The following is a 17,795-nucleotide window of genomic DNA, read 5'->3' as shown; positions in this document are numbered from 1 at the left end:
GCTTTATATTCCTGCTCTTAATTTTAGGAGCAGATGAGTTGAATCTTTAACATTCTCTTTTGTCTAAGAAAAAATAAATTCAAACTTAAGTTGCTTTTTGTACATCTTCTTTATTTTTCTTCTTTTGTGGGTCATTATTTCTTTTTAAAATTCTTGCTTTCTAGATTGAGTAAACTGGAAGAGGAAAAAAAGGCAGGTTATATTATGAGCATCCAAATTAAAGGTTTAAGCACTGGAGAAAGTTTTTGTTAAAAGTTATTAGTTCCCCTTCCTCGAGCATCTTTAAGTCCTGAGATAAACGAATGTCTCTTTTCTTGTGTATTTCTTCCAATCATGGAAAGATAAAAATCTCAAGGTGAGAAGAGACCTTAAAGGAAAAGTCAGCCAAACATCACCCTGTTCTTTGGATTTTTTCTATGATACTCTGCTGGATGGATAGCACCTGCTTATAGAGCTTACTTACAGGGTATCACTTGTAGAACAAGGAACTCACTAAGAAATGAGGCAGGACATTCTGTTTTAACCCAAATTTAAAAAAAAATCTATGGCTCCTTCTATTAGATTAAACCCTTTACTGTGGTTTGAATATGTCCCTCAGAGTTCACGTGTTGGAAACCCAATCCCCAATGCAACGGTGTGGAAAGGTGGGACCTTTAAGAGATGATTAGGTTGGCCCCATGAATTGATTAATGCCTTCATCGCAGGAGTGGGTTAGACATTGTGAGCACGGATCTGTTATAAGAGCGAGTTTGGCCCTCTCTTGCTCTCTCTCCTGTTTGTGCTTTCTTGTTCTTCTGCCATGGCAGCAAAAAGGCCCTCTCTGGGTGTGGCCCCTCGACCTTGGGCTTCCAGCTTCCAGAACTGTAAGAAATAAATCTCTGTTCTTTATAAGTTACCCAGTCTCAGGTATCCTAGCTGCGCAAAATGGGCTAAAACACACTCTCTCTCTGGTTCGACTTCTACTCTCAGTGCCATACACAAACATTCTACCCTCCTTTTAGAGTTTGAAGGCAACCATGATTTCACTCAGGGCTTATCTCCTATGCTTTCTTATGCTATTTCTTACCACTCCCCTGTCTCCTCATGACTTTTGGTCCTTCTGTAAGACTGGATAGCTTCCTTTGAAAGAATTCCAGTGTTCTGTGGTGGGTAGTACCCAGAATTGGCCATGATGTTCTCTCCATGTTGAGGAGACTCAAGGGTGACTCCAACCCTTCTGAGGTGGCATGATCTTCTTTTTTATAGGCCAATCACACTATTAACTGAGTGATTTTACTTAATAAAGCTAGTATAAGCATTTCCGTGGGTGTTTACAATTCTTCTTGACTCCTCAGCAGTTCTCATGGACTTAGGAGCATTTGTGATTAACTCCTCCTTTTACATACAGTTTAAGGCTTTCTAGACCAGAACTCCCATGGGCAAATGCACTGCTCCCTTATTGTCGTGAGATATGTCCCATTCCTAGAAAGATGGAATTTTTTAGGGTTCTGCAGTGCAGAAATCTGAATCTCATGCACATCGATAACTGTGACAATAATAATATCCAACAGAGCCAGATGTCTCTTCAAGGTCTCTTCGCCAGCGTTTAATTGTACCATATGACTGTTCATTAGGAATAATTTGGGGAGTTTGGGAAAGATTAATTCCTTGTGTAGAAACCCAATGATGTTTTTATTGTCCTGGTTTATTGGGGGAGAGGGAAATTATTCACTTATTCATCTAACAAACATTGGGCGGCTACTTCTTTGATGTTAACCAGGTATCTAAGTTTCAGGTGGCTAGTCTTGAGTAGACAGCATACTGTCACTTAATGTGTGATAAATAAATGCTATCAGGTTATTTGAGAATCTTGGATGAAATTACTTTCACATGTCAGCAGAGTGATGAAATGGTTACAAATCTTCCTCCCTCCACGCTTCCTCCTCCATTAAAATGAGTCAGATTCAAGCATTTATAGTCTCATTGCCACTAACTTTGTAACATTTTAATAAGATATTATTTTGTTGGTGGTGGTGTTTTGGGGAGGGGGACAGGATTGTTTCTTTTTTATTTTAATTATTTTCTTTTGCCTTACAAATACCTTTCCTTTTAAGGGGTCTCCGACCAGACATATACCAACTATTCAAGCAGCATTGCTACTCATTTCTCATTGTAATTACATGGGCTTAACAACCTCAGAAACATACACCAAAAGTCTGAAACTCGTTTACACACGTAACAGTAGTAGATGACAACCATCTCTGTAGTGCTGGGTTTCTCCGCCATTGGCTTGCTCTTGATGAGCCTAAAAATAGCAATAAATGGCTTTCATTCACATGTTTGGGGATTCAGAAAACTTTCATGTGGATCTGTAAGGTAGACAAGGCCATGGTATTTCTCCATTTTGCTGACAAGAAACCACAGTCCAGAAGGCCCCCTCCTTCCAGCGAAGAATTGGTGCCGAGGTATTCCCCTGGAGCTCATTTCCAATATTTCATACAAATGTCACTTCTCTGCATGCGAAGAAGTTTTGAGGTTTTCCCATGGGAGGCTTTATATTTTAATAGTGGATAGTGGTTTTTCTTTTCTAGATGTATGTGGTGGTGGAAATCTGTGCTTTCCAAATGTCAAACAACAGAAGAATGGCTAAATAAATTAGGACAGATCCATACACTGGGATATAATGTGGCTATTAAAATTAGTGTTTTCAAATAATATGTAATGGTATAGGGAACTGCTTTTGATTATATCAAAGTTATAAACAGCAGGATCCCAATTTTGCTTGAAAATTGTACATGTGAAAAGAAGCACTAGAACTAAAATATAACAAAATGTTAGCCAGAGTTTTCTTTGGACAGTAGGATTATGGTTTACTTTTATTTTCTTCTTTACATCTTGTATCTGAATTTTCCAGTTCTTTTTTTCAGTGAACTCATATAATCAACAAATATGTTATTTTTGTTATACTCCACAAATTTTTTATTTTAGGTGGAGGAATTCTTTGAGTAATTCTTGCTGTCATTTATAAAACTCATTCTATAAATCAAACCTTAAATTTAAATGAGAGGATTGTTTTCATTATTAGTGTATATATTTTAAGTTGGCCATCTGCTAGTCTGTTATTTCCTGAAAATGGCTCTTTTTTATATAATTTATTGATTCAGCCAAACATTATTTTGAGTGCTTTCTATATGTACCTGAATATACATGAATGAAGACATCCCAGTCTCTGACCTCAGGAAAAGTTGGGGTTGAGATCCAGATTAGTAACACAGTAATCACAAGAGGGTGATTTCGTGAGAAAAGCCTGTGCAGGGTGTTGAGGGATCTCAGAGGAAGAACGTGCCCACCTTCATGTTCACAGGTGGTGGGTTAGGGTCAGGAAGCCCTCCAGGAAGAGTCGCCTCTGAGCTGAAGGCAGCTCTTCTGTTTAGGATCATCAACCTCAGATTTAGAAATAAGGGTAACACATGTAAATCTTCTTATGTTATGCAGACAGTGATTGCCTCCAAAGTTACTTTCAGTAGTTGAGAGTTTTGAAATTAATTGAAAGAGACAAACCAGTTAACTTGGGCTATGGGGCCTTTAGGTTTCTTTATTAGGAATTCTTTTAATCTTCAGATTTTCCCTTTTTTTTCTGTTTATTTGGGTTTACTAAAGGTTAGTGGTTATGCTAAAGCATACCTGCTTGGTCTGAGATTATTATAATGATGTGTTTTTATACTGTTTCATGTTGCATATCCTTTTGCGTAGTGGCTAATACTGATTTTGTTATCTTCTTCCATTCCTGTTTCATTCCTCTCTCTGCCTCCCCTTATGCTGCTGAGGGAGGCAGGTAGATGTTTCTTTTCTTGTTTTATAAGGATAAACTGAGTCACAGAATGATCACTTGGTTTCTCCAGATAATGAGATGAGTCGGTAATGGAACTGAAAAGAGAAATTAGGGTTCCTTTGTTTAAAACTCTGACTTCTAAAGTATCTCTCCATATAGGTAGAATAAATTGTTTGCCAAAATGAATGCAAAACGCATTTAAATCTTTACTGAAAGTAATGAGCTTATAATAAAGTTTGATGATAATCATATTGTTCCAACTTAGAACAGAAATTAAGGCTATTTGAGTAGATTAAAATGAGTCCTGAGTGAGACTTAATATTTGGTCTATTTAATTAATTTATTCAGCAATGGATTTTAGTTTCTTTTTGGAAAAAGAATAATTGAAACATTCACAGAACACATCTAAGAACATTTGGGGATCAATTTTGATTCATTTAAAATTTTTAAAATAAGGAGAATAGAATTAAAAGTAGAATAGAATTGACAATATCTATATTGCATGCTACTGAATGATTGTCTTTATTATCAAAGGTTTTCCTATAATTCACTGATGAAAATAATACCATTTTGATGCTCTCAATAATTATTTTTACTATTAAAATAATTAGAATCCTAATAATAATAAATGATGGTCATTATGTATTTTATACTAAAATATCTGAAGCAACAGTATAAATATGAAAGGAAATAAATGCATATAAGTGTTTTATCAAAGATGTCTAGCAGTTGAATTCCCTTCATATTAATGTCATTAGATGTTTTTTCTTCTAATTAAAAGCATTCATATTTTTGAATTATTTATAGAATAAAATGTGCCATGTTTTTATTTAAAATAAGTATTTTGTTGATTTAAATACGGAAAACGTTGCACTAATTGGAATTTTAAGAACTTTAGAATACAGAAATGATTTTATTATATTTTATATAGAATAACATTTTTATTTACTATAATTATGGTGATTCCATTTTAGTTATTTCCTCACATTATTTGAATTTTGGCTTCTATCTCAACTAGACCTTATTTTATATGTAATGCATTATTGCCACCAAACACTGCTTATCAGAATCTCATTGGGGCCTTTCTAATGAAAACAAAAAACATAAGCTTATCACCATGATGCATTCAGAGTTTAACAGAGATAAATTTTAGCAGAAATCTGTATTTTTCCTGGGGCTTTAGAATTTGTGTCTAACCAAACTTCATGAGAGCAGAGTGATGGTTAGTGCTATCCACCTTTTGGTCCTTGGCTCTGAGGTTCTTCGATGCTGGGGTTGAAGAAAATGGAGCTTACTGGAAACAATTCAGCAGCCACATCATAATTGTCAGTCAGTCTTACTTGTGTAACCATGAGTAAGTTATTTTTCTCTGGGCCTCTAACTATTGAGCAGAATAGTATTGTTGGCATGAAAATAGATAAAAAAGAAAAAAGTAGATGCCACCTTGAAATTTGGGGGGAGAACGACCAAATCCACTGAATTATGTACCAGTATCAAAAAAGGAAAAAACAAACAAACAAACAACTCTGCAGTTGGATAAATTATGGATGTAAGGGTGGAGGAAATAATAGAAGGATTGAACACAGCTAGATAAAATTAATACTGGAAAGCTTCATGCGGACTCAGAGGGAGGGGGGTCTGTATACCATGGGTTAGCCAAGGTAGCACTGATTTTTCAAGATTTGGACCTGGTTCACAAGTTACTTGAAGTTATCCTAAGCAGAAGAGAAAATGGATGTGGGGTGTGTGTGTGTTCTCTTTGTGGATAAATTATTAACTGTTAGAATTATTATAATCAGGATTCAGGTGATGAAGAAGGAGATCATGCTCCTTAAATACACACGTCCACTAATTTTGACCCGCTTCTTTCCTACGGCATGGCAGAGTGAGCTCTGGTGCCAGATGCCCTGCGTTTGACTCCTAAACCTGCCATTTTGTAATTGACCTTGTAAAAGTTCCTTAATTGCTTTGTTGTTCTGTTTCTCCATCTGTAAAATGGTGATAATATTAGTGCCAACTTCATAGACTATTGAGATTAAATAGGTTAGTTAATGCATGTAAATCATTTAGAGCAGTGTCTGGAACTTAATACATTATAAGCATTAGTAGTGGTGGTGGTGGTGGTACTGGTTTCCAACTCCGATCCTTTCTTTTTTTTTTTTTTTTTTTTTTTGCCACAGCACTAACTGGGTTCTTGCCTGGAAGCAGAGCTGTATGGGACATTCTGATTCAGAGATCAAAGGAATGATGTGAACTTGCTGGGTCTTCTTCCTTCCAATAGCCCCTGGCTCTCCTCCTAATCACACTCCCCTGCTCTGCCCCAGGCAGTCCAGAACTGTGACCTGAAAACCAGGGTTTAAAGAATTGGCTCTGCCTTAACACGTGTTCATCTTTGTGTCCTCAGTAATGAGGGGAGAATCATACTTCATCGGAATGAGGAGCCTGGGGCAGCCGGGGCACATGCCGGAAGATGGAGGACTTTTCCTACTTTGCTGCATAGACAGAGATTGGGCGGTCACCCAGTGCTTCGCAGAAGAAGCTTTTCAAGCAATCACCGACTTCAACGACCTGCCCAACTCTCTGTTTGCCTGCAACGTTCACCAGTCAGTGTTTGAAGGAGAAGAGAGCAAGGTAAGAAGTCTATTCTGAAACGTGGGGAGATGTGGCATTATCTCAACATTGTTTCTTTGTGGTTGATCTTTTAAAGGTTTTGGAAATGTTTAGTTGCCTCTATTTTTGGTATGTGTAGCAGGTTGTGAAAAGCCTTTTTTGTTATCAGCTAACTTTGGAGGTAGAACCAGCAAAGTTGTAGATGATACTGTGTTGAATCAAATCTAGTCCTCTGCGACTCATAGGTCTATCTAACAAAACAAGTGGTATTAAGAATATGATTGTAGGAGATACCCCTTGGGCTAGGAAGCAGATGTCTTAAATTCCTGAAAGTTTTATTCTCCACTACTCTAACAAAAACATAATGTGATTTGATGAATGTTCTAAAAATGGCTTCTTAAACTGTGACCTAAGTCCCACAGCAGTTATCAGGGAAGGTAAGTTCCTTGGCCATCTGAGTCCTTCTTTGCGCACTGATACCATGGTGGGTGGTATTGCTATGTGTGTGTTGCAAGAATTTGAATAGCAGCTGTTAACTCCTTGATTTGAAATGATTGGGGAATGAGGTTGTCTATGTCTAAACATTTTCTAGCTTTCCATTTTAAGAAACAAACTTTATTTAGTGTAAATATTCTTGGATACCACAGTAAATATTCCATTTGGAGATCTTTCTAAAGTTTATTTCAGATTTCTCTGACCTTTTATATGGAGTATCTGAATGGACCAAACCTTCCCTATGGATATGGATTTGTAATTGTAAATATCCACTATTATATCATGTTGTAAAACATAGACATTAAACAACTAACCAAAGTATGTGGCTCTGTGTGGGTAGAATTTATGACTGCTCTTTCGCAAACTTGATATCTTTCTGCCAGTTGCTGAAACAAACTTTGTTGTCTGAGCACAATTACCGGAAGTCTGGTTTCTGGATTTTATTGATTTTATAAACAGCCCTGATGGTCACAGGGAAAACTATCCCAGAGGATTAGGAATTATTTCAGACTCTTTAAGGATATTTATATAACAATATTACTTTGGAGTTGAATAATTGAAATGGGCTGAATATAGCTTGAAATGTTGAAATACAAGGAATTATGTGTGATGAAAACCTTCAGTGCTATGATCACCAGACTATTTAAAGTGTGAGAGTGGTCAAGTTTATTCTTTGAAAGAAACTGGGAATTTTGTCCTTAAATTATAACCAGGTTATTAATGTTTTCTCATTATATCATCTGTTTATATAAATATCACAATTCGAAGGATTTTCCTTAGAGGCTTAATGGGAGTTTTGATTTTTTTCCTGCTTAAATACTTCCCACTAGATTAAAACAGTAAGACCCAGGAAGGTTCTAATCTCGTTTAGGAGGGCTGTTCACAAATGGCTGATCAATGAATCAGAATAGAGGAATTAGAAGTATAGAGGCTTGGTGAGAGCGGGCATCTGCCCACATCTATTTTGATATTCTGATCTGTGATTGAATAATGGATTACAAAATATTCTCATTTAATTTGTATACATAGTGCATAGCAGCTTGAGAAATAGTATTTGGTTTTAAAATGACCTTGATAAAATATTGAAACAAAATAAACAAGAAAACATAGTTCAATGGAACAATTTTCAAATTATTTAGATCACATTTTTATAGCCAAGGAGGTGATTTTATGATTGGCCAATGTCTATATAATTAAACTTTTAAAATCAGACAGAAAGTCTTCTATCTTGGTGTGATTTTATAGCCCCCATTTGTGGAGAGTCTCTAGAATATCAAATAATCTGATATAGATTCAGTTTTGATTTAATTATATATACGGATTAAAGGTAACAAAGCATGATAATCAGATACCAAGTGAGTTGACAATAGTCAGTAGGCACGATCACAGGGACTCTAGGAAAACAGTGTTTGGGAGCCTCGTGGTACCTCATTTTCACATGCACGCATTTCTTCTCAAGATTGAGAACTTCATAGTCTTCTCTTTGACCTCCATTTTTTTTTTCACTATCTTAATAAAATCACGTATCTTGTACCCTATTCTTTCAGAGTGTTCTTTCCACAGGTTCCATAGTTCGTGAATGTGAGCCATGAAGTCTGATGACAGTTATCTTTCCCAAAGGGTGCATGTTTCAGGCACTGTGCCACTTTGGTGGGGAGATATTTTTAGGCAGAGGGAAGAGAAGAAAGAAGTCTTTCCATCACTCCTGTACTTGCCTGTGGGCAAGCCTGGCCATGGAAATTGCCTTTGTATTTATCTTTGGGGAAGGTGTATTCAGCAGCCTGGAATTACATCAGGCAGATGAGACATCAGAAATGATGCTTAGCCCTTGTTTCAGAGGTCCAGGTGGGTAGGTAGTTATATATGCAGCTTGTTTTGGCAGAGTCCTTTATTTTCTGGCACAACCTACTTTGAATTATTGTGTCTTGATATTGATGGATTTGAGTTTAACCTATTTCTTGCAATTATTATAAAGTATATATTTTAACTTCCATAGTTGTGTAGGAATTAAAACTTTTGCTTTCTGACTATCATGAGAGTCTTGCAGCAATCTCTTCCCTATTTTGTCACACCTGAGACATCTTTCCTAAGCCCTTTTCCTTTCTGAGGTAATTCGGAGGGTACTAAGTTGGACTGCTTATAATACAGGTAACAGCACAGGGTGTGGTCTTCTCATTATGTTTGTTTCTGCTTATCAAAGTGATAAATATTCTGATATGCTCCTTTCTGCTATCCTATTGAAATTCTAAGTTCTGACACCTAAAGTACATTTTTAAAGCAGTTTTGTGAGGGCCATAATGTTCACTCCAATTTTTAGTTAGGCAGAATTCTGCAATATTGTATTTTGATTTGATGCTTTTGCAATGAGTGAGCACTTACTTCAATGTGGCTTGTTGGGGTCCAGATGGTTGAGATTTGTTTATATAACACAAAGGAGATCTGAAGCTGGAGGAAATTGCCATCTGAAACCAATAAATGCAGATTGCTGTTTGCAAGCTACAGCTTGAAGTATAAATATTTTTGTATGAATCACATTTAGAACTGAGATTTTCACAGCATTCAACACCCCAAAATTACCAGGGTTCATTTCCCTTCAGAGTGCTCCCTGGGTTTGCCTTTCTGGATCCATCTGGGCTGTCGAAAATCATCTTGAATCGCTTCTCGGCCTTTTGGCTAAGATCAAGTGAAAATCATCTTGAGACAGCTGAGGCTGGGCAGGGTGTCCTTTGAGCTGCCCTGTGTCTGTGCTGAAGTAAGATAAGGGTGTGCTTGATAAGATGTTGGCACTCACCAGTCACTAAAGGAGAACATTGGAACAACCGCTATGAAAAATTTAGCCAAATTAAATTGAATAACGGGAAGCTTGACAGGTGACTTTATAGTGGCCTCTAAAAATATGAACCCATTCGGTTTAATAACAATAGTAATAGCAGGAGCAAACACCTGTCTGCATGTAGTGAAGTGCCAGGTGCTTTTCCAAGTGGTTTATAAACACTGAGTCCTTTAATCATCTCGACAACCTATGGGGGCGGTGTCTTTATGCTTTTCTACCTCCCGGGCTCATGGCAGGATTGTATTCCCTGGACCGCACTGGCTAGTTCTGCTCAATGTGTAAGCAGAAGTGACTTGTCACTTCCAGGCCAATCATTTAATTACCAGTATTAGATCTGGAAGAATGTTCTTTTTCCTCTGCTAGGGAAATTGGCATTGTGTCAGGGGGTGCCTGTTTAGGCAGTTAGGGTCTTGACTGAGGATAGTGATGATACAAGGCAGAGTCAGACCAACCTGTGGTGAACGGGAACATACAAACAAATAAAAAACCTTTATTGCTTTAGGCCACTGGGATTTGGGGGTTTATTATGGAATAACAGTCCACCTAGGTTGATGCAGTAGGCATCATTATCCCCATTTTTCAGATGAGGACACTGAGGCACGGAGTTTGTCCATGGTCTCTCAGCTAGTAGTGGTTGAGCCAGGATTCAAACCTGGCTGTCAAGCTACAGAGTCCATGCTCTTAAACATTTTGCAGTGCTGCCTCTCAGTAATCAAATATTTATTGAAGACAGGTGTGATACTTGGCTCTGGGGATGCAGTGGTGAACAAGATGGAATTTATGATCTACCAAGAGAGATCAATTCAAAATAAGCAAAGAAATAATAAACATAATAAATGCTCACAGTGATGCCAAATCAAAAGGGTCTTTAACATATTATTGACTATGTTCATTCCTTACGCACATACACACATGCACATATACATGCTAACACACACACATATGCACAAGTTTTGTTTTTGCTTTTTGTTTTTAGTAAGGGGGGATTTCTGCCAATCATGAAAGAATAAATTCTACCAGAATGGGCGTGAGGTTGGAGATCTGGCTCTACGGGTCTCTTACTGTCTGTGCTTTTCATAAATGGATCATCTCAATGAATTTCAAGTAACCAGAGTGATTCTAATGTTCAGAAATACACGTTTTTCATTCAACATGGCCACTGCATAGGAACTAGTTCTTTCTTCTGGAGCTCAGCAGAGGAAACAGTGAGCTCATCTAACATTGCAGGCATTACAAGGGCCCCTAAAGGATTTTCAAAGCTAAGTCTGATTATTTGCGGTTATACCTTATTTCTCATGTAAGATTTGCCTCCACTGTAGTTTGTAGAGGAATGTGGATACTCACTTTGTACTTTACAACTGCAGATCAACAATCCCTTACCTGCAGTACTAAAGTCCGAAAATCTCTGAAAACTGAGACTTTTTTCATAGTCTATTTTGAGACAAAACCTCACTTGACCTAATTCATTCAAAATCTGGCCTGAACTGATGGGAAGCTCCATGTAGTGTGAATAGTCATCCGTTTCTCTGCAGAAATATTCTTGTCTTTAATGACCAGGGACGCCACAGACCTTGTGGGGGGCATTACACAATATGAGGCATATATACTGTGTCACATTTCCAAATCCCCAGGTTCAGCATCCCAAACCTATCAGGCCCCAAATGTTTTTAGACAGTGGGTTGTAGATCTGCAAAATATAAAAATGAAATGCCAAAGAAATCTGAAATGCCATCAAGATAAGCAATTAAACGTATTTTGCCCGTAAGATGCTCATGTCTATTTTCCTGTTTTTAAAATAAATTAATTTTTAATTGACAAATAAAAATTGCTCATATTATGTATATATTGTGTACAATATGATATTTGAAAATATGTATACCTTCTGGAATCCTAAACACAGCTAAATAATATATACCAGGGTACTTCAAAATGATCTTGGAAGGATTCATTTTATCTTTTAATTCCATTTTTTCACAAACTTTTTGAAGTACTTGTACACATTACCTCACATAATTACCAATTTTTGTGGGGAGAACACTTAAAATCTATCTTATTACAGATTTTCAAAAAATGCAATATATTGTTATTGTCTTTACTCACCATGTTGTACAATAGATCTCTTGTACTTATTCCTCCTGTTTAACCGAAATTTTGTAATCCTTTGACCAACATCTCCCCAAGTCTCCCCCTCATCCCTGCCAGTCCCTGGTAACAACCATTCTACTCTCTGCTTGTATGAGTTCAACTTTTTCAGATTCCACATATATATGAGATCATGCAGTATTTGTCTTTCTGTGCCATGTGTATTTCACTTAACATTACATCCTCCGGATTCATCTATGCAGTCACAAATGACAGGATTTTCTCTCTCTTTTTGAGGCTGACTAGTACTCCGTGGTATATATATTCCACATTTTTTTTTACTCATTCATCTGCTGCTGGACACTGACACAGTTCGGATATGCTTGTCCCTCTCCAAAGCTCATGTTGAAATCTGATTCCCAATGTGGCAGTATGAGGCTTACATAAAACACCTTACAGTTATACCATTTTATTTTAAGCTGATAACAACTTAACTTTGATTCCTTTAAAAAAAAAAACTCTACACTTTTCCTTTACCCCCTCCCCACATTGTTTGTGATGTCTCAATTTACATATTTTTGTATTGTGTATACCTTAACAAATTATTATAGCTATTGTAATTTTTAGCAATTTTGTCTTTTAACCATCATACTAAAAGTATAAGTGATTGACACATCACCGTTACAGTATTACAGTGTTCTGAATTTGACTGTGTGCCTACTTTTACCAGTGATTTTTATGCCTATCTCTCCTTGATTTCTGAAGGACAGCTTTGCTGAGTAGAGTATTCTTGGTTGGCAGTTTTTTCCCTTTGGCACTTTGAGCATATCATCCCACTCTCTCCTGGCCTATAGGTTTCTGCCAAGAAGTCTGCTGTTAGCCTTTTTGGAACTCCCTTATATGCTGTATACATCTTTTCTCTTGATACTTTCAAGATCCTCTCATCATCATTAATTTTTGACAGTTTGGTTTGATATGTCTTGGGGTAGTCTTGTTTGAATTGAATCTGATTTGAGACCTTTGATGTTCCTGTACCTGGATATTTATACCTTTCCCCAGATTTGAAGTTTTTTGCTATTATTTCTTTGAATGAGTTCTCTGGCTCTTTTTCTCTCGCTTCCTCTTTTTTAATTCTGTAATTTGAATATGTGCTCTTTTGATGATGTTCCATATGTTTCATAAGCTTTCTTCATTCCTTTTTATTCCCTTTTTCCCTCTTATGGCATATTTTCAAATAACTTATCTTTAAGTTCATAGATTCTTTCTTCCGCTTGATCAATTCTGCTGTGGAGACTATTATTTTTCATCTTGTTAATTATATTTTTCAGCTTTAGAATTTCTGTTTCATTTTTTAAATAATTTTAATCGCTTTGTTAAATGTCTCATTTTGGTTTTTAATTGTTTTCCTGATTTTTTTGAATTATTTCTCTATATTTTCTCAAAGTTTGGTGAACTTCCTTAAAATATCTCTTTGTCAGGCAGTTCATAAATCTTTATTTGCTTAGCATCAGTTACTGGTGATTTATTTTGCTCCTTTCTTGGTATCATGTTTCCCTTATTTTTCTTGATCCTTGTGGCTGTGAACTGGTATCTGTGTATTTGAAGAGGTGGCTTTGTTTAGGGAAGTTCTTCACTAGTCAGTCTGTCCAGAGATTCTGGGCAGCCCATCCAGCATGGTCTGTGGATGGGCTTGCTGCTGGAGTCCTTGGGCAGGCCAGCCTGGTGCCTGGGTCAGTGGGTGGGTGGGCCTGGTGCTTGAGTCCATGAGGTTTAGCCTGGAGCTTGGATATCTTGGGGTTGACTGGGTCCATGAAGGTGGGCCTGGAGCATGGATTCATAAGGGCAGGCCTGGAGCCTGAATCCATAGGGGCTGATCTGGCACTGGGGTGGTCCTCTAGTCTGAGTCTATGGGAAATGGGATGGGCCTGGTCCCTGGGTCCACTGGGATGTGTCAGAGTCTGAGTCTATGAAAGCTGGCCTGGCACTAGAAAGGGCATGGAGCTTGAGTCTGCAGGCTGGTCCTGGAGACTCAGCCTACAGGGACCAGACTGGCACTTGGGTCTACTGGGGTATGCCTGGAACCTTGGGCCTGCTGGAGCCTGGGGCCACTGGGACAGGCCTATAGACTGAGACCAGCCTGGCACTGGGTCAAGCATGAGGCCTGGGTCTGTAGAGGCCTGTCTGGAACCTGAGATTGTGGTTATTGGCCTAGTGCCTGAAGGTGGGGGATTGCTTAGAAGTCTGGGGCCAAGAGGACTGGCCTGGAGGCTTGGGGTATAGGTTCCTGCTTGGAGGCTGGGTATGTGAGGGCCGATCTAGTACCTGGGCCAACAGAGGTGATCCTGGAGCCTCATTCTATAAAGACCAGCCTAGCATTGAGGTCTGTTGTAATGGGCCTGGACCTTGTCTGCTGGAGTAGGACTGGACCATGTATCTACTGGAGCCTGGGGCCACAGGGGTTTGCCTGGAGGAAAGGGCTGCAGGGACCATCCTGGCACTGGACAAGGCCTAGATCCTGGGGCCGCAGGTGCTGTCCTGGTGTCTGAAGTGAGTGTTGCAGACTTAGCATGGAGACAGACCTGAAGCCTGGGGCTCTGTGGGTTGACTTGGTTCTGGGCTGGTGTGGAAAGTAGAATGGGCCTGGAGCTAGGGGCACAGGGGCTGGCCTGGAGGCTGGTTCCATGGGCAACAACCTGATGACTAATGCTGTGAAAGACTCACGTCTGTTGGAAATAAAGGACACCTTGAAGCCAGGATGAGCAGTTGTGCAAGGATACTGCCTGTGTGGACTTCCGTAAGCCAAGCTCTGATGCTTGCTGAGCCTCTTCATTTGAGTGTCCACAGTTTAAAGTCTTTGGCGTTGACCTGCTGCACTGCTTGTGCTGCCCCTAGCCCTCCATCCTAGTTCCTGATCAATGGTCTGGTCTGGGTGCATAGAAGAGCCTCCTAGCCCAGCAGGTACGTAGGTAGTGATTGCTTTGTGCACACGTTTGTCTTAACTCAGGGATCTTATATTGTAAAACATTTTATATCGGCCACCCCCACACATTTTCTTCTCTTCATTTGCAATTTCTTTTCTAGACTCTGAAGTCCTTGAAGGCAGACAAAATTTGTAGTATTTTTCTTTGTATTTCTAGCAACTTGTGTGGGGCTAGACACACAGTAGCTACTCAGTCAATACTGAACTGAACCTCCAAATTAAGACACAGAGAAATGCATTTCCCAGGATTGGCTGAATATTCGGAGATACAGGAAAGAGTAAAGTGAGGTCTCCTGACTTTTAAGTTCATTACCCACCATGCCTCCAAGTCTCTAAATTATACTGTGGAAAACAGATTCTAGGAACAAAGTTGGCTGTCCATCAACATGGACTTTCAAGCAAAAGAATGCAAGGAAGAAAGAACTCAGGTATGTCAACAGCAAGACTCAAGCCAAATGCAAATACATTGAATCCAGATAACTCTTTTCATTAAGGTATGACATTCACCTGAATGAACCTGTTTTATATGTCAGTTTATATTTATGTGATGTTTAACATTTTCAGAGGTGAATGACTTACTTAGCAAGCCAAGAGAGTAAAAAATTAGAAGTGTCTTAAACATATTTGTTTTCATAACTATCCCACTGAGGAAGAAAGGGGAGAGAAAAGAAAAAAGAGAAAAAATAGCAATGAAAGCTAAAATCTGCTACTTTGGAAGAGTTTAGGAAAAATGTAATGGAAAATATTTAAAGCTGGCTGAAAAATTCATGCTAAGAATATATAGCAAAGGATGAACATGAAGATAATAATTTACTGTGGTTTAAGTATTGTTGAATATAGGTTGAAAAAGTAAAAATGAAGTGAACTCTGGCAACTTGAAGATGGGAAAATGATAACCAAGCATTAATTTTAAATATAAAGCAGGTAACAGTAAACTAGACATCAAATATTCAGGGAATATTTAGGAATTTCACTGTTTCTTTTGTGGTGTTCATTGTTTCACAAGTAAAAGTGACATTTACAATTATGTTTATTGTTTTAAAGAATGTTTAAATTGTAAACATTGTAAACAATGTTCAGTAGGTTAGTTCTGTTTTCTTTTTTTTCTCTGGATGGTGACTGGGAACCATCATTAGTCACTGCTAATCACTTAGGGGCACCTGCCAGATGAGAGGCCCAGTGTGGGGCAGATTTAAAAACTGCTGTAGTACATTCCCTGGAAACTTAACCTTTCTTGAAGTGACTAAAATATGCCAGAGGAGTATTGAATATCTTGCTTCTCCATAGTACTGAGTGACCCCTGGGGCCCGAGAGCCTAACAAGCCGCTTTCAATGTCCCACTTAACTATCTGGAAATAATGGAGGCCGTGGAAAGAATTAAACCCAATGCATACAGAGTTGAGAGTTTTTGGTTTCTGTGCCAAGGAGTGAGTGAACACATTTTCTTGCTGACACCTGGGGAAAAACGGCTGCCATATTCCATTTAGTCTGTGATGATATTAAAGAGGGACATGGAACTTTTTTCCCCTTTTTGGAAAAATGAAGGTACTGTACTTGGAATCCACTTCATATGGTTTCCATCTGAGCTGCTCTTAGCCTGTTCAGTGACTCTGTGAATTATTAAAAGGTGCCCTTATGGCTAGAAGCAGTCTTAGGGCACACTGCCTGGGGTAAGGAAGGTGACTTTGTGAAAACAGTGCCCTTTCCTCTGTGCTGGTGGGGTAGGTGCGACCCTGAGCAGGAAAGCGTGACTTGCCGGGTGGAGGGGCGGGCTGGACTTCATCCTCCACTCTCTCCCTGAGCCAGGAGCCCTTCAGAAGTGCACAAAAGGCATAGCCATCGTGGTGGCCCCGGCTGGCCGTAATGAGATGATTTTGAATTATTTCATATTTAAAAGGATATGTAAATTCAAAGATAACTATTGAGTTCCACTGCCTAAGAACATTCCTTTTTAAGAGGCAGTTTCAGAGACAGAGCCCAGGGGAAGAATGCCCATTATTATGACTATTTTCCTTGCTCTCAACAGAGAAGATGGTCTGGGCTTCACCCTGCCTTACTTGTCTTCCTTGATTCTGGTCTCAGTTTGGTGGTCATGAAATTCTTGACCCACTCAGAGATAACTAATGAAAGTTAGGGAATTTTTACTTGAACTCTAAAACTCCTCCAAGGTGTCTATCACAGCAGGCCTGACATTTAGCTCAATGGATGAGATCAGCGTGATATAGACAGGCCCAGCGCCAATTCCATTAATATCATGTGATATTTACTTTACAAGAGCGCGATTATTAGTGCACTCCATATACGAGCGTGCTTCAAAATGTTCATGGAAAATAGAATTAAAAGATAATACAAATCTTTTCATGAACTTTTTGAAGTACCTTCCTGTTTCCTTATGATCTGCTCATTTATAATTTTATGCATACAGTGCTCCTCTACCTTTTCAGCAGAACGGATGTATAGACCAGAACATGTGTAGTTTATTTATTTTTTTATTTGATCTGTTTCTGGTAATATTTTGGTAATGCTCTATTTTCCTGGAAATGTTGTATCATACAACATGACCATTGTTTTAAACATAAACACCATAATAAACATGATAAACATATCAGCGTTTTGAGAGGGAGACTCACTGATCAGACAAGTGATATGGTTAAGATTTTTCATCAAGCACGTTGAAATACTATACCTTATACTCTGTTCAAAACCTACACTTTCCCCCCAAATTTGTAGCTATTGTTAACTCCAAATTATTTAGTATAATATGTCATTTATGCATAGAGTGCACTGCCTGATATGATGGTCTAGTCTTTTTTTTTTTGTGGCTGACTGGCTGGGGGGTCTGAACCGGTGACCTTGGTATTACAAGGCTGCACTCTAACCAGCCGGGCCAGCCCGATGGTCTAGTCTTATGGTGCAGCTGGATGAGCGTAAGTGTTTCTAGGGAGGTGGAGCAAGCTCATCATTCAGTGTTCCACACCTGTAGC

At 38.6% G+C, this 17,795-nt stretch overlaps 1 protein-coding gene across 2 annotated transcripts in view; it reads left to right on the top strand.

Annotated features, from left to right (window-relative positions):
• The window catches only part of RCAN2 (regulator of calcineurin 2), a 242,377-nt gene that overhangs the window by 28,835 nt on the left and 195,747 nt on the right, over positions 1-17,795 (top strand). For both annotated transcript variants that reach the window (XM_063097354.1, XM_063097353.1), the window contains exon 2: positions 6,216-6,442. In XM_063097354.1, coding sequence (XP_062953424.1) covers positions 6,218-6,442 — 225 coding nt within the window. In that variant the 5' untranslated portion in view covers positions 6,216-6,217. The remainder of the gene's footprint in view (positions 1-6,215; positions 6,443-17,795) is intronic.

This window comes from Cynocephalus volans, chromosome 5 (assembly GCF_027409185.1).
Source record: "Cynocephalus volans isolate mCynVol1 chromosome 5, mCynVol1.pri, whole genome shotgun sequence".
In the NCBI taxonomy this organism is placed as follows: Eukaryota; Metazoa; Chordata; class Mammalia; order Dermoptera; family Cynocephalidae; genus Cynocephalus; species Cynocephalus volans.
This window is presented reverse-complemented; position numbering and strand designations above follow the sequence as displayed.